Source organism: Onychostruthus taczanowskii, unplaced genomic scaffold (assembly GCF_017590055.1).
Source record: "Onychostruthus taczanowskii isolate IOZ18803 unplaced genomic scaffold, ASM1759005v1 scaffold98, whole genome shotgun sequence".
In the NCBI taxonomy this organism is placed as follows: domain Eukaryota; kingdom Metazoa; phylum Chordata; class Aves; order Passeriformes; family Passeridae; genus Onychostruthus; species Onychostruthus taczanowskii.
In genome coordinates this window covers 1155077-1171700 of record NW_024507879.1, presented here as the reverse complement: position 1 = coordinate 1171700, position 16624 = coordinate 1155077, and the positions used below count along the sequence as shown (strand labels likewise).

General features: G+C 40.4%; 1 protein-coding gene across 4 annotated transcripts in view; it reads left to right on the top strand.

Moving 5' to 3' along the window:
- The first annotated feature begins 130 nt into the window (after nucleotides 1-130).
- Nucleotides 131-16624, top strand: part of HERC4 (HECT and RLD domain containing E3 ubiquitin protein ligase 4) — a 30151-nt gene continuing 13657 nt past the window's right edge. The window contains exons 1-13 of one of the 4 annotated variants that reach the window (XM_041427216.1): nucleotides 134-683; nucleotides 803-850; nucleotides 1898-2187; nucleotides 4875-5034; nucleotides 6088-6164; nucleotides 8234-8455; nucleotides 10454-10545; nucleotides 11725-11855; nucleotides 12540-12700; nucleotides 13062-13138; nucleotides 15160-15284; nucleotides 15821-15880; nucleotides 16358-16469. In XM_041427216.1, coding sequence (XP_041283150.1) covers nucleotides 1962-2187; nucleotides 4875-5034; nucleotides 6088-6164; nucleotides 8234-8455; nucleotides 10454-10545; nucleotides 11725-11855; nucleotides 12540-12700; nucleotides 13062-13138; nucleotides 15160-15284; nucleotides 15821-15880; nucleotides 16358-16469 — 1443 coding nt within the window. In that variant the 5' untranslated portion in view covers nucleotides 134-683; nucleotides 803-850; nucleotides 1898-1961. Of the gene's footprint in view, nucleotides 684-802; nucleotides 851-1897; nucleotides 2188-4874; nucleotides 5035-6087; nucleotides 6165-8233; nucleotides 8456-10453; nucleotides 10546-11724; nucleotides 11856-12539; nucleotides 12701-13061; nucleotides 13139-15159; nucleotides 15285-15820; nucleotides 15881-16357; nucleotides 16470-16624 lie in introns of all 4 variants that reach the window. The other 3 variants (XM_041427217.1, XM_041427215.1, XM_041427214.1) reach the window with 3 other exon arrangements.

The following is a 16624-nucleotide window of genomic DNA, read 5'->3' as shown; positions in this document are numbered from 1 at the left end:
TCCGCCGAGCCCCGGGTGACGGCTCCGCTCCGCGTCCCCGCCCCCGCCCACGAGGCCGGGCCGGCGGGAGGCGGGCGGTGGAGCGGGGGGGTCCCCTCACGGGGCACGGCCCGAGCGCGCGCCAGCGCTCCGGCAGCGGCCCCGGGCCGCGCGAAGCGTCCAGGCGCTTCCCTGGCGCCGGCCCGCGCCCCGGCGGCACGGGGCGAGCGCGGTCCTTCCCCGGCCGTGCTGGCCGCCGGCACCGGGCAGCCGCCTCACGCCGCGAGTACCCAGCCGCTGACGGCGCGAGTTGGCTCTGATGGCCACGCACAGGGGTGAAAGAGTGCCGTGATTTGAGATCAAAGTACAGAACTTTGGCTACTGACTCTTAAATGATACAAAACAAAACAACCCCGCCTTCCGTGGAAATACGTATATAGTTCAACAGAAAGGAGAACTTTTATGTTATTTCCCTGCTGGGGATGGAGATAAATCTTGACTATAGAAATCTCGAAGAACTGTAGTGATACATCTTTTCTGATTTCTTGTGTTGCAGGTTGAAGCAAGTCACTGCTAGAGATGTGTGACGTGTGCTGTTGCATAGCTATGTCTTAACTGAAGACGTTTGCCTTTCGATGTCCCCTTCTGAATGTGGTAGGATATAGCTAGGGAAATATTTGATCATGCCTCACCTCCTGAGATAGGTAAACAGAATGCAATATATTTTAAGCTGTTTGGCTGTTTCAGTGCGGTGTTGCTTTTGGGGTTTTTTTATGCGGTCACAAAAATAAGTGCCTTGTTTATTGCCTTTTGTCTTTTGCAGAGAAAAATAGTTTATCCTGTTGTGCTGGCAAGAATTCTGCCCTTTGGTGTACGTAACGCTTAGACGATAACGTAGATGTTGGCTTGCTTCTCCAAGCAGTTTGGAATTTAGGTAGTTTATAGATGTTATGACCCTGCAGAATATCTTGTAAATAATGGTCACAGATGAAAATTTATAGTCATTTCACATTAGATTACATTGACTTTTAAATTGCTTTGAAAATGCAGGGAAACTTGATGTTGTGGAAATGTGGTGTAAGTAGTAGTGAAAATATTGCCACCGATTTTTTGTCCTATGCGCTACTGCAAATGAAAGAGAAGGGCAGCTTTGAATCCTTTCCAAAAAGGTAGAGTTTGTCAGCACAAATCCTGATAATTGTAATTTAGGGATTAGGGGTGTGTTTGCTTGGGAGAATTGGTGTATATGGCCTCCTGCTGCTGCAGAGTAACTGAAGCTGTAGCTGCTGTTGATTGCAGTGCAAGACTGGGGACTTGAGTTTCAGCTATTTATTTTCTTTTAAATTGTGAGTTCAGTTGACTGCTTGTTGTTTAAATGTAATGACTGACACAGCATGTTGTACTTGGTATTGCATAACTGGATTGATCAGAGCTGACCGCTTTTTTCCAAGCTATGAGTCAAATGTTGTTTTTGGTGATGATCTTGAGGCCATACACAGTCCATACTGGAGTCATGCATCTCCTCAAGTAAAGAAAGTAGCCTGTGCTGTCCCCTTGGAATATATTTGAAGTCGTTTCCACTGGCTGGAGTTGGTTGCAACTGCAAGTTTGTATAAATTTGGATTAGGCATTGAAGAAGTTTTACTAAGAATGGTAATTTTAAGTTTTTGAAACAAACTTACGCAAAACCAGTGACCTGCACATCTTAAAAGTTGTATCTGAAATGGGAAAGAAAGCATTTTACTGCAGAGTTAATGCAAATCCTGTCCAAGAAAGCAAATCACACTCTTAAAAATTGTTCAGGGTTTTTATACATTGGTATAGAGAAAATGAGCTCATGGATTACATGCTGTATAGAAGGTAATGTAAATGTTGGGGACAATACTGAAAAATATACATTTTCATTTTTTCTTAACAGCTGCGCAGAAGGAATATTCTAGAAAAGTGAAGTTGGAAGATCTCTGATAAAAAGACGTGTAAACATGTTGTGCTGGGGCAATGCATCTTTTGGACAGCTTGGATTGGGTGGAATTGATGAAGAGATTGTTTTAGAACCCAGAAAAAGTGACTTTTTCCTAAATAAAAGGGTCAGAGATGTAGGATGTGGACTGAGACATACTGTTTTTGTCCTGGATGATGGGACAGTTTATACATGTGGATGCAATGATCTGGGACAACTAGGGCATGAAAAAGCCAGGAAAAGACCCGGTAAGTTTGGAAGTGATGAACTGGGGGGATTCTGTGTGGTGGTGGGTGTGACTTTCCTTTTATTGTGCTTCATCAAAGCCAAGATTGCCAGTGTCTGTGCATGGGGCAAATTCATGCACAGCAGTTCTTCCAAGAATGGACATCTTTTTAACTGGAAAAGCATTGCTTGGCTGGGGTGGGTTCTTGTGACAGTTGGAAACAAGCACTATGAAACGTGGCAGTCCCCCCATGTTTTTGCATGCTGTGCAGCTGGACACTGCCCCTAGTTTTTGTTTCAAGCATGACTGTGGGAGGCTTGGTGGCCGTTCTTAATCTCAAGGGGAGCTGGCCTGCTGCAGTCCACGGGTTGGTGTTGTACTTCATGTATTGACTGTTGCAATATGGTGGAAATGAGTATTTGGCATATCACTGCAGGGAAACATGGAGTTTTTAGTTGTCTAATAGGTGATGTACAGCAGGTCTGATTGAAGCAATGTTCTCTTTTGTAAGGACTAAAAATAAAACTTTTGATAAAAGACTTATCAGTATATGCAGCGCTACAGGGAGAGGATTTGGAAAAGCCTAAAGGATGCTGTGTAACAGTTCTTTGGACTTTTTTTCTTCCCACCCATGTTCGGTGTATGTTTCTGCTCCCTCCTAGTGCAGTTCTGGAGCAGAACTGGGTAAACATCTTGCAGGGACTGACTGCAGAGGAGTGTGCACATGGGCTCCCTTCAGAGCTTGCATGTGAGTCATAGCTGGTGCTGAGAGCCAGGGAACAGTGCTGCTCACTGCTCACAGCACAGCGTAGCAAACTGGAAAGGCTTACTGAGGCTTGGTTCTAATCACTCCTAGAGCACTTGCACAACTTGCTTGCCTCAATATTTGCCACAAATTTTTCAAATGGAAACGAGGTGTCATGGGGTGTTTTAGTTCTCCTTTACATAGAGTTTCAGTTTTGGTGCCCATTAAAGATTTTCTTGATGTTTTTTTTTTTAAACTAATGTGGACTTCTATTGGGAAACAGTATGTGGATATTAAAACTGGTAAACTTTAATCCTGTGCAACATCAGCTTCATGAACATGAAGAGAAACTCAGCATGTGTCAAACTTACTCTGACTACTTGTTGTCCACTTTGAAAATTTTGCTGAATTGTCTTTTAGTGGAAAGGTTACAGTGAAAATATCTGACTTTTAATTTGCATGACCTTTCATATGTAATGGACCTGCTCTAATTTTTTTTTTTACATGCTCAGACACATGGGGATTGTAATGTCCTCCCTAATCTTCCTTTCACCCAGAGGTTACTGATAATGCTGCTGAGTGTTGTATGAAGTCAGAGCATTGGGATAACTTCAGTTGCACAGCCCAGAGAGGCTTGGTATCTTTATAGATGGGTGGATGCTCTCTTTTAAATGTGTTTCTGCTAACTGAAGATAATTTTGTTGCTGACTGTGTGTCTTTGCTACCTCCTTGTCCCCACTGCCTTTCTTCTTTCCTCCTTCTAGAGCTCTACTTGCCCTAGGGACTGCGTGGCTGTTCCTTAATCCATTTTAGGCAGTCAGGCTGGCTGGTTCAGCAGCTGGGGGAGATTGCCCGAGCTAATCTGTGTGCTGGTGCCCGAGCTGGAGAGTGCTTCCATGACCTCTCCCACTGGCAGAGCTGTGGGAGGCTCTGATGGGTGAATTGGGGTGGTAACCTCTTTGGTCAGACCAGCTGGATGTAATAAAAAGAACTTCTATCTGCTGCCTGTGTTAGTTTATTTTGGAAGCTGAGTGCCTGTCATGCTGCAGATAACGTGAGCTACTGTTGTGAAGCCGACTTGGGCTGGGCTAGGCTGTGTTTAGAGTGCCTGTAACGTTGACAATGCACAGGCTTTTCCAGTGGTGTGCCATTCTTAGGCTGGAATAGAATTTGTGTTTGAAAACTGGGAGTAAAATGTCCAAGCAGTTCCCTTATTTAAGGGAACTATTAAAAATTCCAGCCTTAATGACAGGCCCTGATGATATTGCTCTGCTTTACTTATTGCTGAAATGCAAATGTTATTCTGATCACAAGTCATAAGCCCAAAACCAAGCTTTGAGTGTTTCCAAATGCATTGGTGCAGGCTGCTGGGAAAAAAATCAGAGATATTTTAGTGTGTGCTTTTCAGAGGCGTGCACTGTATGTCTAGAAAAATGATTCTTTAGGATCTGTTTCTACAGTATTTTGCATTATAAAGAAGACATTGTGCAGCTCATTGCAAAATCAGTAGCTTTAGTCTGTAATTTGCCCTGCCTTGTTTTGCAGGCTCTTTCTTAATAATGAATAGGTGAATTTAATGTGCTGTGGTGGAATGTTTTCTTTTTACATAATGTCTACACGTGTAGTCATTTGACAATAATCTATTTGACCTCCCTGTTAATTGAGTTTCTGCACTCATTTTCAGATGGCAAGATTAGAAGGATCCGTTAGGCTCAAGCTGCAGGTTTTGTGTATTGCTCCAGAAACAGTCATTACTTGGTTACTTCAGGGTGTTATATTTAACTTACTTCTCCTAGAATTGCATGTTTGTAATTTTAAATAAAGGGTGTTTCAGCAGAACTTAGGGGCTTAGTTGAATGTCACGCCAGTTGATGTCTTAGTACTGTGTAAACTGTTTGGATCAAGCCTAGCTTGTTAGTAGCTCTTTTTTTTAACCAACTAATTTTATTTATTCCTTTTTTTAGAGCATGTTGGTGCACTGGATGCCCAAAATATTGTAGCTGTGTCATGTGGAGAAGCCCACACTCTTGCATTAAATGACAAAGGTCAGGTATATGCTTGGGGTCTGGCTACTGATGGACAGCTTGGCTTGCCAGGAACTGAGGAATGCGTCAGAGTGCCCAGGTTAAAAATAGTACATAATAAGTTGCCTTTTTTAAAAAATAATGTGCTTAAATCACATTGGTTAAGCTATTCTGCTGTTATAGGTTAAGCCATATAAATATAGAAAAGATATATTATCTATGATACTTGAATACTGTGTGTTGACAGTTTCCTTCCTCAGAAAGTCTTGTGAGAAATGTGTTACAGATGTGCTTGGTTTGATTTGTTACTTTTTGGGGTGTTTTTGCTTGTTGGTTTTCTTAACCTCCCCTAACAATGAGACTTGCATTGGAAAAGTAGGATGGGTATTTTAAGAGCATGAATGCCATTTAAGAGAAGTTAAAGAGAAGTAGAGTGTTAAACTTTCAATTTGAAGAAGGTACATTTGCTGTTCTGTCTTCATACTTCAGTTTTCACCCCAAAGCTTTTCAGCTGTGATTGAATAATACACCTTCTAGTTAAAAAAAAAATCACGTTGGCCAGGGTTGTTTTCAGAATGCCATAAGCATTCCAGCTACCTGAAGTCCACACACAAAAGTAACAATTCCTTGGAACCTTAGTAATTCATGACTATAATATTAAAAATGTTCAATCTGCATCAAATTTAAAAGCTCACAGGCCCTTTAGAAACTTTTTTTGTCATCCCAAATTGAAAGCATTATTAGTTTTAGTGCACATGTGCATGTATTTGCAACTTCTTTATAATACTGTGCAATATGTATTATGTCTATAAACTGAAGTTTTGGAAACTGGAAAGTAAGAATGAGATTCTTCTTGTATTCTGTATTCATTCCTCCATTCAGCTGTGTGAGATTGCCTTCCCAGCACATGAACCTCCCTAATTCTTCGTTACGGACTTTTACAGACTCGATCTATTTGAAAATAAGACAGAACCTGACCTTAAAAGATTTAGAAAAAAAGCAGTGTTGTCTTCAGATTTTACTAAATGGCATCTAATTAAAGCTGGGATGTTTAGTATACTTCAGTAAAAAGGATTCACATTTTGTATATTACCCTTTATTTCATACCGTGATCTGGTAGCTTAATTCTTTCTCTGTTTTCTTACCCCAATAGAAATATTAAAAGCTTATCAGAGATCCAGATTGTCCAAGTTGCTTGTGGTTATTATCACTCACTAGCACTCTCAAAAGGTAAGCCAAATTCTCTTATTCTCTTGAACTTTTGTGTAATTTCGTACCATAGAGTTCAAAAGTTTTCAAAATTTTATCTTTTTTCAATATTTTATCTTTTTTTTTTTTTTTTTTTAAGGAAATGTGTTTATTAAACGTGCTACCACTTAGCATAGATGGGATTTCAGGTTGGTAGGTGCTGTGTAATTTAATGATGAAAGCTTGAATTTGAAAAACAAATGTACAAACGGTGTTGAGTTGTGCTTTTATTTCTTCAGGAGGTGTGTGTGTTGGCTTTTTCTCATCCTCTGGCTTTCATGTGACTTCCTTTTTAGTTTCTTTTTCTTGGCCCCACATCTTTCTCATCCTGCTGGCACACTGGTGTGTTTTAACCTGTAACCTCAAGTTACTGAGGCTGGCAGGAGTGACTTCCTTGTGTGCTTTATTATGGCAAAGCCTCTGGTTTTTGGTGCTTCCATAATTAAAATGCCATGTCACATACAAGCTATCTTTTGAAAGTTTAAATTCCTGTCTTCAAATTTCTGCTGGCGCTGTGAGCACATACTTAGTTGGCCTCACTTGTACTGTATGTCTGGTTAGTGCAGCTCTCCAGAAACGAGAATGAATTTAAATTTGCTTGTCGCTTGTCTCATCACGAGATAGGAGAGTTGTGGCCAAAACTTCCACTTGGGAGAAGTGGCTCCTGAAAAGTGTTAATGGGAACCTCCCAACTCAGAACAAAATTCCAGAATGTCTGTAGTTTGTCAGTGTTTCTTAACAATATGCGTTTCAAATATGAACCAAATAATTGTGGGGAGGCAGGTGTTCATTGTACACTGAATGATTTTTTTTTTTTTTTTAATCCACTAGTTTATACTGATTATATGTGCCTGGCTTCTGTATGTGACTCTTCATGGGCTCATATTGAGCATGTCCTGTGCCATTATTCCCAGGCATAATTATCATTGTAACTCAAGGGAATGCCTTTGTTCCAGGAAGGCAGAGCTTTAGGAGTAACCCTTTGTCTGAGTTAAGATCTGCAGCAGAAAGCAGCGAGCAGCAGAGTTGTGTTGTCAAGTGTTCTGTTGGTCAAAGGTGCAAGAATGTCACAGGAATTTGTGATTTGAAATTCACTCAGTGTTTTAAAGTTACAGGCTTCAAGTACAGCATCACTGTTTTATTGTGATATATTGATTTTCAGCTCTGTTTCTGTTCTTGATGTGTGCTGTAGGGCTTTTTGGGTTTAGTTGTTAATATAAATAAATAAAATCTGAGGCCAGTACTCCAGGGGATGGGTTTCATTGTTTCCCCATCTTGATAAAACTGTTACTGGAAAGGTGGAGATGGGAGAGACATAGGAAGTATTTTGAAGGTAACATTGCTCTTGAAAACATATCACTTCAGCAAAAGTAAATTATTTTGTGTTTGGGTGTTGATCTTTAGGATAGTAAATAACGTGGCAAAACATTGGTTGCTCAAGACAGTATTTTATTTTAGGAGCAGTCTTAACATCAGTAGGTCTTTGATTGTCATTCTTCAGAATTTTTTTTTCTTTGTAAGGTATCAAATGACATTATAAACCTTGTGCTTCAGTGACCATGTAATGAAGACAGTATTTAAAAATATCTGTCTCTTAAATTGTCTGTGAAAATTTAAGCATCTTCCCTTAGAAAACCTTAAATGAGGCTTTTGATTGGAAGTAGGAAAATTTTCCATGTCCAGGGTGCAGCTTCAGCAGATGTCTGTATAAATATCTGTGCAGTAGTGGAACTTCCCATGGAGCAGTGTCTTGCTTTGTAATAACCAAACTCAGTTGATGTAGCACTGTTGAAACAGGAATGTTAAGAGCAGTTTGGAAGGGTTTGAATGTGATTTAAGTACTTCCAGTCCGATTAAATGCTTGAGTTGAATGCCAGCAAATTACACAAGAATGCTTAGCTTCAGAAGTCAGTAATTTGTATGCATTTTCAAACTCAAAAATTTTTGAAGAGTGACAGTCTAACTTTTAGATTTTCTTACAGTGGATAAACATTGTATTATTAAACGATATTAATTGTATTTCTTTGTTGTTTATTTTTTCCTTCAAACAGGAAGTGAAGTGTTTTCCTGGGGACAAAACAAATATGGCCAGCTGGGCTTAGGTTATGAGTATAAAAAACAAACCTCACCACAAATTATTAAATCTCTGCTGGGAATCCCTTTTGCACAGATTGCAGCAGGAGGAGCTCATAGTTTTGTACTAACTCTTTCTGGAGCCATCTTTGGATGGGGACGCAACAAATTTGGACAGTTGGGTGTCAATGATGACAATGGTAAGTAAGCATTGCCTCAGGAGGGTTTGATGCTGAAGGGTTTGGGTTGTGAATCCGAGGAGAGCAGTGTTCTGGGAAAGGAGCAGACACACCAAACCTTGCTCAGGGCTGTTGGAGTGTCCCAGTGCCACATGAGATGGCACGGAGGAGGCACAGAGGTGTGTTCCTCGCTCAGCTGTTGTGTAGTGAGAATGCTGACCGTGTTGTGTTGAAGTGCTTGCCCGTTTCACTTGTATTCTTTCCCTGTTTGACGTCTTCCTGTGACTTAATGGCATGGAATTGAAATACTGTGCAGTAGTTACAGTTTGAACTGAATTTCATGTGGGTGAAATTGCTTGGCAAAAGCAGTAATCTGTCAAAACCAATTTGGTTGTCATTAGTAGTCACATTTAGGCCATCTTCATATTTTACTGCCATTTACTTTTACATTCCTTTCTCAGGCCACTTTTAATAATCGGTCACAATTTTTGGCTAACCACTTCCAAAATTTCCTCTGCTAGGTGAATGACAATGATTTTTAGCAAGCGAGTGGTTACATTAGACAAAAAATTATGTATTTTTTGGTTGTATTGTGTTACGTGCACAGTATGTGCTCACAGGACCCCACGATGGCAGTGTTTGCTGTCAGGGTTCTCTAATACACAGTTTGGTACTGGATAATCTTTTGATGGTTTCATGAGTTTAGATTTTCTTACTGGTTCATTGTTGTCAACACCATTTAAAATGGGGAAAATGGGTTGTAAATAAAATACTCATCTGAATGCCTTAAAAATTGTCACATTCATGTAATAAGAAAATTACAATTATTTTCAGAAATCCTGGGAGATTTCAGTTGCTTCTACATTTCTTTGGAACGTGTGTAACCCCAGGTTTTCATGTAGCATCACTTCTCAATAAAATCCCTTTTAAATGCCTTCATAGGGTTTCTTGCAGACATGTTAGCATGCCTGACAGGTTTTAAGACATTAGCACTAACATTTTAAAAAATTGCCTTTGTGCAAAGTTGACCAAGTTGCCTTGTCCTAGCGATGGAGGGAAGTTACATTTGCTTCCTGTTTGTTCAGTGCTCTGTTCTCTTATGCAATCAGTGACATTAAACTGTGTGTATAAATACACTTTCCAAACAAGCCAAACTGACACTGATGCCAAGATGATTTTTTGCCTTTTCTTTTATATACCTTCTATATTCTTAGCATTCCTTAACTATGATAACTTGGCATAGTACTGGTGTTCTGTCAGGCCAGGAAAACAAACATGCTAAAGGCCTCAGAGCAGGAGGCTGGAAAACCCTAGGCTGTCTTGGGAAACCAAGGACCCGTCCAGAGCACACAGTGTAAAATAGAGATGTGGCCCATCCAGGGTAGACTTCCAGGGATGGGGGAATATCACACCATTCATCCAGGCCTCCCACTGGGGCATCCTTGTCAGATCTGCTAGTTTGTGGGGTGTGTAAATGGCATACGGGATCTACCGTGTGTGTGCGTTGCAGCGCATTCCACCTTGGCCGGTGGTGCACCAGTAAGGATCCTAATTAAATACTGAGCTAAAAACCCCTTATCCCTTAACTGTGTCTGGCTCTCCATTTTTAGGACCAAGGAAAAGGTATCAATACAAACTTAGAGGAACATTTTAAAAACATGAAACACATAAACAATTCATTGAAAACACAGAAATAATGATCATGTATTTTCTCATGGCCAGTGCCAGGTCTAATGTAATCTTCAGTATTTAGTTGTCTGTGTATTGACATATGATCCTGTGATAGTGAAAGTGAGAGCATGGGCTACAAACTTTTCTCAGTGTCATAGTCCCTTAGTTTTTTTTTTGTAGTAACACTTCCATCTCCAAGATCCATAAACTCAGTCATGGTGATTATGTTATGCTAACAAATTTAAACTGCTTGCTTGACTAGAACCAAATTAGAATAAATAAGCAAAACTATTTGGGTTTTGATTTTCATTGTCAAAATAAGTGACCTTTGTCTATTAAACCTTTTAGACAGGTATGTTCCTACACTGCTGAAGTCCCTGAGAAGTCAGAAGGTTGTTCATATATGTTGTGGAGAAGATCATACTGCTGCCCTTACAAAGGTACAGAACTTAGAGAAATGTTTATGCTGCAATTTTTTTAATGTTTCCAGGAGAAGATGCTACCTGAACAGGAAATAATAAACTAAATTCTGAGTAAAATTTCTTGTAAATATATGGGATTAAGTTGAGGAAGGATTGGAAGAATGGTTAAATATTTGAGAAGAATTACCAAATACAAGAAATCTTTCACTCTAAATGTTTATTTTCCTTTTTCATGCATAGAAGTTAACTTCAAACTTACTTTAAAGATGATGGGCCGGGTTGAGATACTTAATGTACTGTGAATGTTAGTAGAGATTGCCACCCATGTGTATGGCTCCACTGACCCCTGCAGAGCCAGGGGCTGACGCACCTTTTGTAGGCAGTACTGTGTATATGTGTGAGCATTCTCCAAGTCCTTCTGAGGTTCAGAAGAACCTGGCACTGTTTGCTGTCCTGAGGCTATTGGGTTTCTCAGTGAATGCTGCAGTTTTGGTGATGGTTTCCAGCTGAGGGCCTGGCTAATGCAGAGTAGAGTTGAAAGAAACAGATTTACAATTTCAAAGCATCTGAAAATGGCAAGTTTCAGAGTTGTTGTGAGGTCAGGTGTATAACTTCTGAAAATGTTTCTGGTTTAAAAATTGAAGGTGTTGGTTAGTGTCTTGGTTAATCAAAACAATTTTAAAAATTACTTGCCTTACAACAATGTTGAAATTTCTTATTTCTTATGCTTTCAAATAATGAGGCTGCTTCAGTTATGCTGTGTATCATCTGCTGAGCAGGACAGCTTCCTGTTTGCTAATCACTTCAAAATTTGTATCCAAAGCCAAAGTATACTTCTTAATAATGGGAGTTTGTACATGGGTGAAGTTCATCAAGAAAACTGGAAAAGAGGGAAAATGAGGGTTAGTATCTATAAATGAGTTAAGTTAATGTCAGGACTGCTGTATGATAATAAGGAAATTAGATGAGTCTGATTTAACACGAGTGAGGTAATATTTCATAGCTGTACCACATTGTCATAACTCCAATTAACTTGTGACTCCTCTGTGTCTCAGGATCCTGTTGTGCCCTGTATATTTTCTGTCCTTTCTCTGCAATGCCAAGATCACCAGAAAAGATTTATTAAACCCCTATTTCTGTGAAGTTTCTTGTTCTGAGATATACGATCACATTAATGTAAAAAATTTATTTGTTTAGGAAGGTGGGGTTTTTACATTTGGAGCTGGAGGCTATGGTCAGTTGGGTCATAACTCTACCAGCCATGAGATAAATCCAAGGAAAGTTTTTGAGCTTATGGGAAGTGTTGTCACACAAATCACCTGTGGCAGGTAAGGTCTATTCTTTGCTAACCCTGTGATTCTTACACATAACTTGTTTTGTATAAAACTTTGTATCTATTGCAATATCAAGTGGGGGTTTTCTAACCCTTTGTGGTCAGGGAAGACAAAACGACCCCTAACAAAATGTATTTAGTGACGTTTTGGGGTTTCTAAAAGCATTCATAGAAGAGCTAAAGGAAGTTTAGTACGTTTGAGAGGCTGTGATTTTCTAAACTGGCAATGTGAACAATAGTGTGAGGTGTGAAACAGTTTGTTGCTGTCACTTCATTTCCTGCTGAAGAACAAGTGTGTTTGGAAAGTACAAAATAGTTGACACAAATTCCCAGCTGGTTCTTCACAGGCTTGTGATAGGAGAGGGAGCATCTGGAGCTGAGCAGGATGGGAAGGGAAAGGAGGTGCAGGCAGTCTCTAGACATGCATTTCTGATATGCTCTAAAGGTCAGACAGGGGCTAAGCACTGGCAGCTCCATTCTGGGAACCTTTCCATAAGAAAGGAGGATTGCCTATTGGAGTGTAAATGGAATATTGCCAGTGGCAGGGCATTGCAGGAGAGCAGTGGAGTGTTGGGTATGACAGGACCTTTCACACACTGCTTAGCACAAGCCCTGGCCAGGCCTGCACAAAGCTTGTTCTAATACTTAGGTTTGTGTTACTGAATTCTCTTTGCCCTAGGCAGCACACCACTGCATTTGTCCCTTCTTCTGGAAGAATTTACTCTTTTGGACTGGGAGGCAATGGGCAGCTGGGTACAGGGACCACCAGTAACAGGAAAAGTCCCTTCACAGTGAAAGGAAGCTGGATTCCCTTTAGTACTCAGCGCCCCATGAGCCCAGGTAAGCACCAGCTGGTGTATTTACTGCTTGGTTACCTGTTCCTTTGTAGTGGCTTAAAATTCTTGAGACTTAAACTGATTATGGGCTGTAATCATTTTTCCAAAACAGTTTGATTCCACTGTTCCTGCTGGAGGAATTGCATGCCTGTGGCTGGTGGGTGTGGGCCTCTGGTAGTGCTAGACCTAGGACTTAGCTCAGAGAAAGATTATCTTTACCATTGTATCACTTAGCTAGTGTATCAGTGTATTGTATCAAGGTTCTACCACAAGGGAACCTTTTTGTAACCCAGTGTTGATTGCAGTATCTTAATAATTTTCAATTTCCCGTTTTCACAGTGGTCTGTTTTTTATTCCTATTGCAGACAGTGAGGAGTGCTACTGTGTAAAGAGAATTTTCTCTGGTGGGGACCAAAGCTTTGCACACTACTTTTATCCACAGGTAACAAATTAAGTGTAATTTGGTTCCAAAGCTTGTGAAAGTTGGATTTTAGTTTTTTGGATGTATTTTAAATGATTTTGATGTTGAAGGTGCATGTGACTATATTGTAAAGTTTGTTGGAGCAGTGTGGAAGCAAAAGGCACTAAGCTATGGTAGCAGCTGGAGGACTTGGATCCAGTTAGTGTGTGTTAGCTGTCAGGAAGCTCTTGAGACTTTCTTGGCATAAGCTTTTTTCTTGATGGATGAATGCACTTCTTTTCATGTCATAAGGGAAGAATTGATTGAATATTTGAGCTCTTTGCTCCTTGTCCAGTCCTCCTCAAACCTCCTCCACAGCAGCAGCTTTGGTGTCTTCTGCTCTGTAGCCAGAGTGGTAAGGAAACAAATGGAGCATTTTGCTAAAAATTACTGCTGGTGACATCGTTTGTTATGTCAGTTTTATCATAGTCTTAAAGCTTACATTTTAAAGCAACAAGAATTGATCTGTTTAAGTTCTAGTACGTAAAAGAGTCTAGAAGGACTTTACTGTAAAAGTGGCAATGTGGAAGTGTGATGGAAAGAAAATGCTATGGGAGGGTGAGCTGGGAGATAAAACCAAGGTGAAGATTCATGAGACTGTTTCCAGTACAGCTCAACAGATATTAGACCATGGGGATTAATGAAGCATCAATAGTTGAGTATGTAGGATAAAAACTAGTTTGGACACAAGGGAAAATGGATTTTAGTGGGGAAGCATGTTTATGCAGAAAAACTAACTACAGGTCAGACTTGTAGCAGGGCTTTGTGCTCACAGCCTGTTCTGGTTGTACAGAATCAGCAGTTTTTCTAGGATTGACTTGTTGGATTCTTTGTCTAAATTCTGATAGAGTTTAAACCATTGCTGTATTTGAGAGAAACTTGCTTAGCAGGTGTAAACTGGAAAATTGCTTATAATAGAAATCAAAACTTGTCTATTAAAGCTTCCTTAATAACTTTATGTGCAATTTTCATAATTACTGGAGTAGTTTCTGACTGACTAATTGAGGTGAACTGGAGACTGTATGAATGCAGTTATTGTGGCTTGTTCTGTACAAAAGGTATTAGCAGCAGATGAACTTTGATGCTGCAGAAGTATCCCTTTTAGTAGTCTTTGGTTTGGTAATTTGTGTTGAATTCTTCCAAAGTTCTGTGTGTACTGTACCCCTGGGGGTTGTGTGTCCCTGCCAGTTAAAGGGGCCCAGCCACAATCCGTTGTCTCAAGTCAGTTTTTGGGCTGCTCATTTCCCTGAGTTGTTTTCTTTGGCTGGATAGAAGGGAAATGGCAAACGTGTTCCTCAACCTGATGCTGTGGGATGGGATCAGAAGTGCTGATTTTTGCCAGCAGATGGTCATTGTCACACTGAGTCAGCTCAATGTTGTCAGATGGCACCCTCAGGAGCAATGTTTTCTCTTGATAGTTTTGTCTTGTTTTTGGTGCTATTTGCCATCTCTTTTTGAACCAATGCTCCTACTGAAAACAATGATCTTGTTTCTCCTCCCCTTTACTATTACAGCTCTTAGCAGAATTTATTTTATATGAGCAGCACTTCCAAATGCAGCTCCTCTGCTGATGCAGGGCATGTTCACAGAGGCATGATCATTCTCAGAGGAGCCTGATAGAAGTGGGGTGGAAGAACATCTGTCTGAAAAATGGAATGGCTCCTTTCCTGTGCGCTCCCAGCTTGGCAGGGAGCTAAGTGGCTCCTGGTGGCTGGAGGGGAGATGCTTGCTGCTCACATCTAAAGCACAGTTAGTGTTCATCATGAAGACAAGTAATGTGTAGGGAGTTGCTGTTTAGCAAGGTGTGTGAATTAACACCTAATAGAGATGGTTTTAGTGCTTGCTCTGCTTTCACAGGGAGTGCAGAACTGTTAAACACAGAGCATTTCACTGCAATAGTCTGGGTAGGCAATTGTCAGCTAAGACAGCTCCACCTTGGCTGATTTGTCTGGAAATCAATTTTGTGTGCCTCATTCTTTATGTTTTCTTTAAAATTTATTTAGAACATGGTGCCACCAGATGATTTTAGGTATCCTGACCTTTTCAAGCAGATCTGGACTGTGAATGAAACGTTTATTCAAAGGTTGCTGAGTTTCCCATCTGGAAGACTTCCTCTAGAGATAACTAAGTAAGTGATGTAAGCAAAAGAAGTAGTCTTTGGTGATTCTGCTTGTGGATTGAGCATTAATGGGGCTTTGGGCATACATAGCAGAGCTGTTTGTAATTACTGGTTTTATGACATGCAGAGCTCTTGCTGTGCTTTCGTTGTCGTGCTTGTTGAGTAGTCTAGATCCTTGAGACTGTGTCATCTCTGGTCAGGTTTAGATGACTATACAAAATGAAATTAAGTATCTAATTGCACATTGAAAAATAGCAATACATGTTAAGGAATATGAGAACAACTCAAAGATCATTGCTTCTATTTTAATAAAAGAGTATGCAAAGCAATTGAATGCAAGATTTGCTGTGCTTTGAGCTGTCTTAAGTGTTGAGTCTTGAGTGGAAGTTTAGTCTAGTGTTGTTTAGTCTGTTTAGTCACATTTGAGTAAGAGTCCCATCCTTTGCACAATGTAATTCATTAGGGATTAAATACAGGCATTTTTATTGCAAATGCTAATTTTTAGAAGGAAAACCAAACGTAACATTACATGTGACCAATTTCAGTGAAATTGATGGAACGTTCTCCTCTGCTGGGTGCCTGAATGGGAGCTTCTTGGCATTGAGGTAAGTGGGTGGGTTTTTAAGTGTTCCTGTGGACAGCATTAGTGGTGGCTGCCTTCCTGGTGTCCCTTGTGTCAGCTGGGACACCTTCCCAGGGTTTCCTGTCTCAGTGGTGCTCTGATACCCTCTGTTGAAACTCCTGCTTCTTTCCTGCCCTGTGTTTTGTCAGCTGCCCCAGTGAGAATGGCTCCAGCCTGTCTTGGCTGCTGCCATGTAAGCCAGCAGAGCTCATCACATTTGTCAGCCACAGGTTGTTGCTAATTCCAGGGCAGTTCATTGCATGGACTGGTTTACAGCCAAATCTTTTTGGTTGATTTTCTTGCGGTTAGAGGAGATTTTTTCTGGTTGTTTCTAAGGTGATATAAAACATGGAAGTCTGATATATTTTAAATCCTTAGTCAGTCTAAAAGTCAAGGGGTACAAGTCTTGAGTTGCTGAGAACATAGGATTCAATCTTTCGGGTTTTTTTCCTTCCTGCAGCAGTGATGATCATTACAAAACCAGCGCTAGATTCTCAGGGGTTGACATGAATGCTGCTAGACTACTCTTTCACAAACTCATACAGCCTGAGCATGCTCACATATCACAACAGGTTTGTGCTGTGTATTTTCTTTACATTTTGGATTATCTTTCTGGGTTACAGCTCTCCAGAAATACTACTGTTATGCTTGGTATAACCCTGTAAATAGGTGCATTTACTCAATAGTATATTGACTGCAAAAGTGTGAAACCATGTTTTGTTGTGAC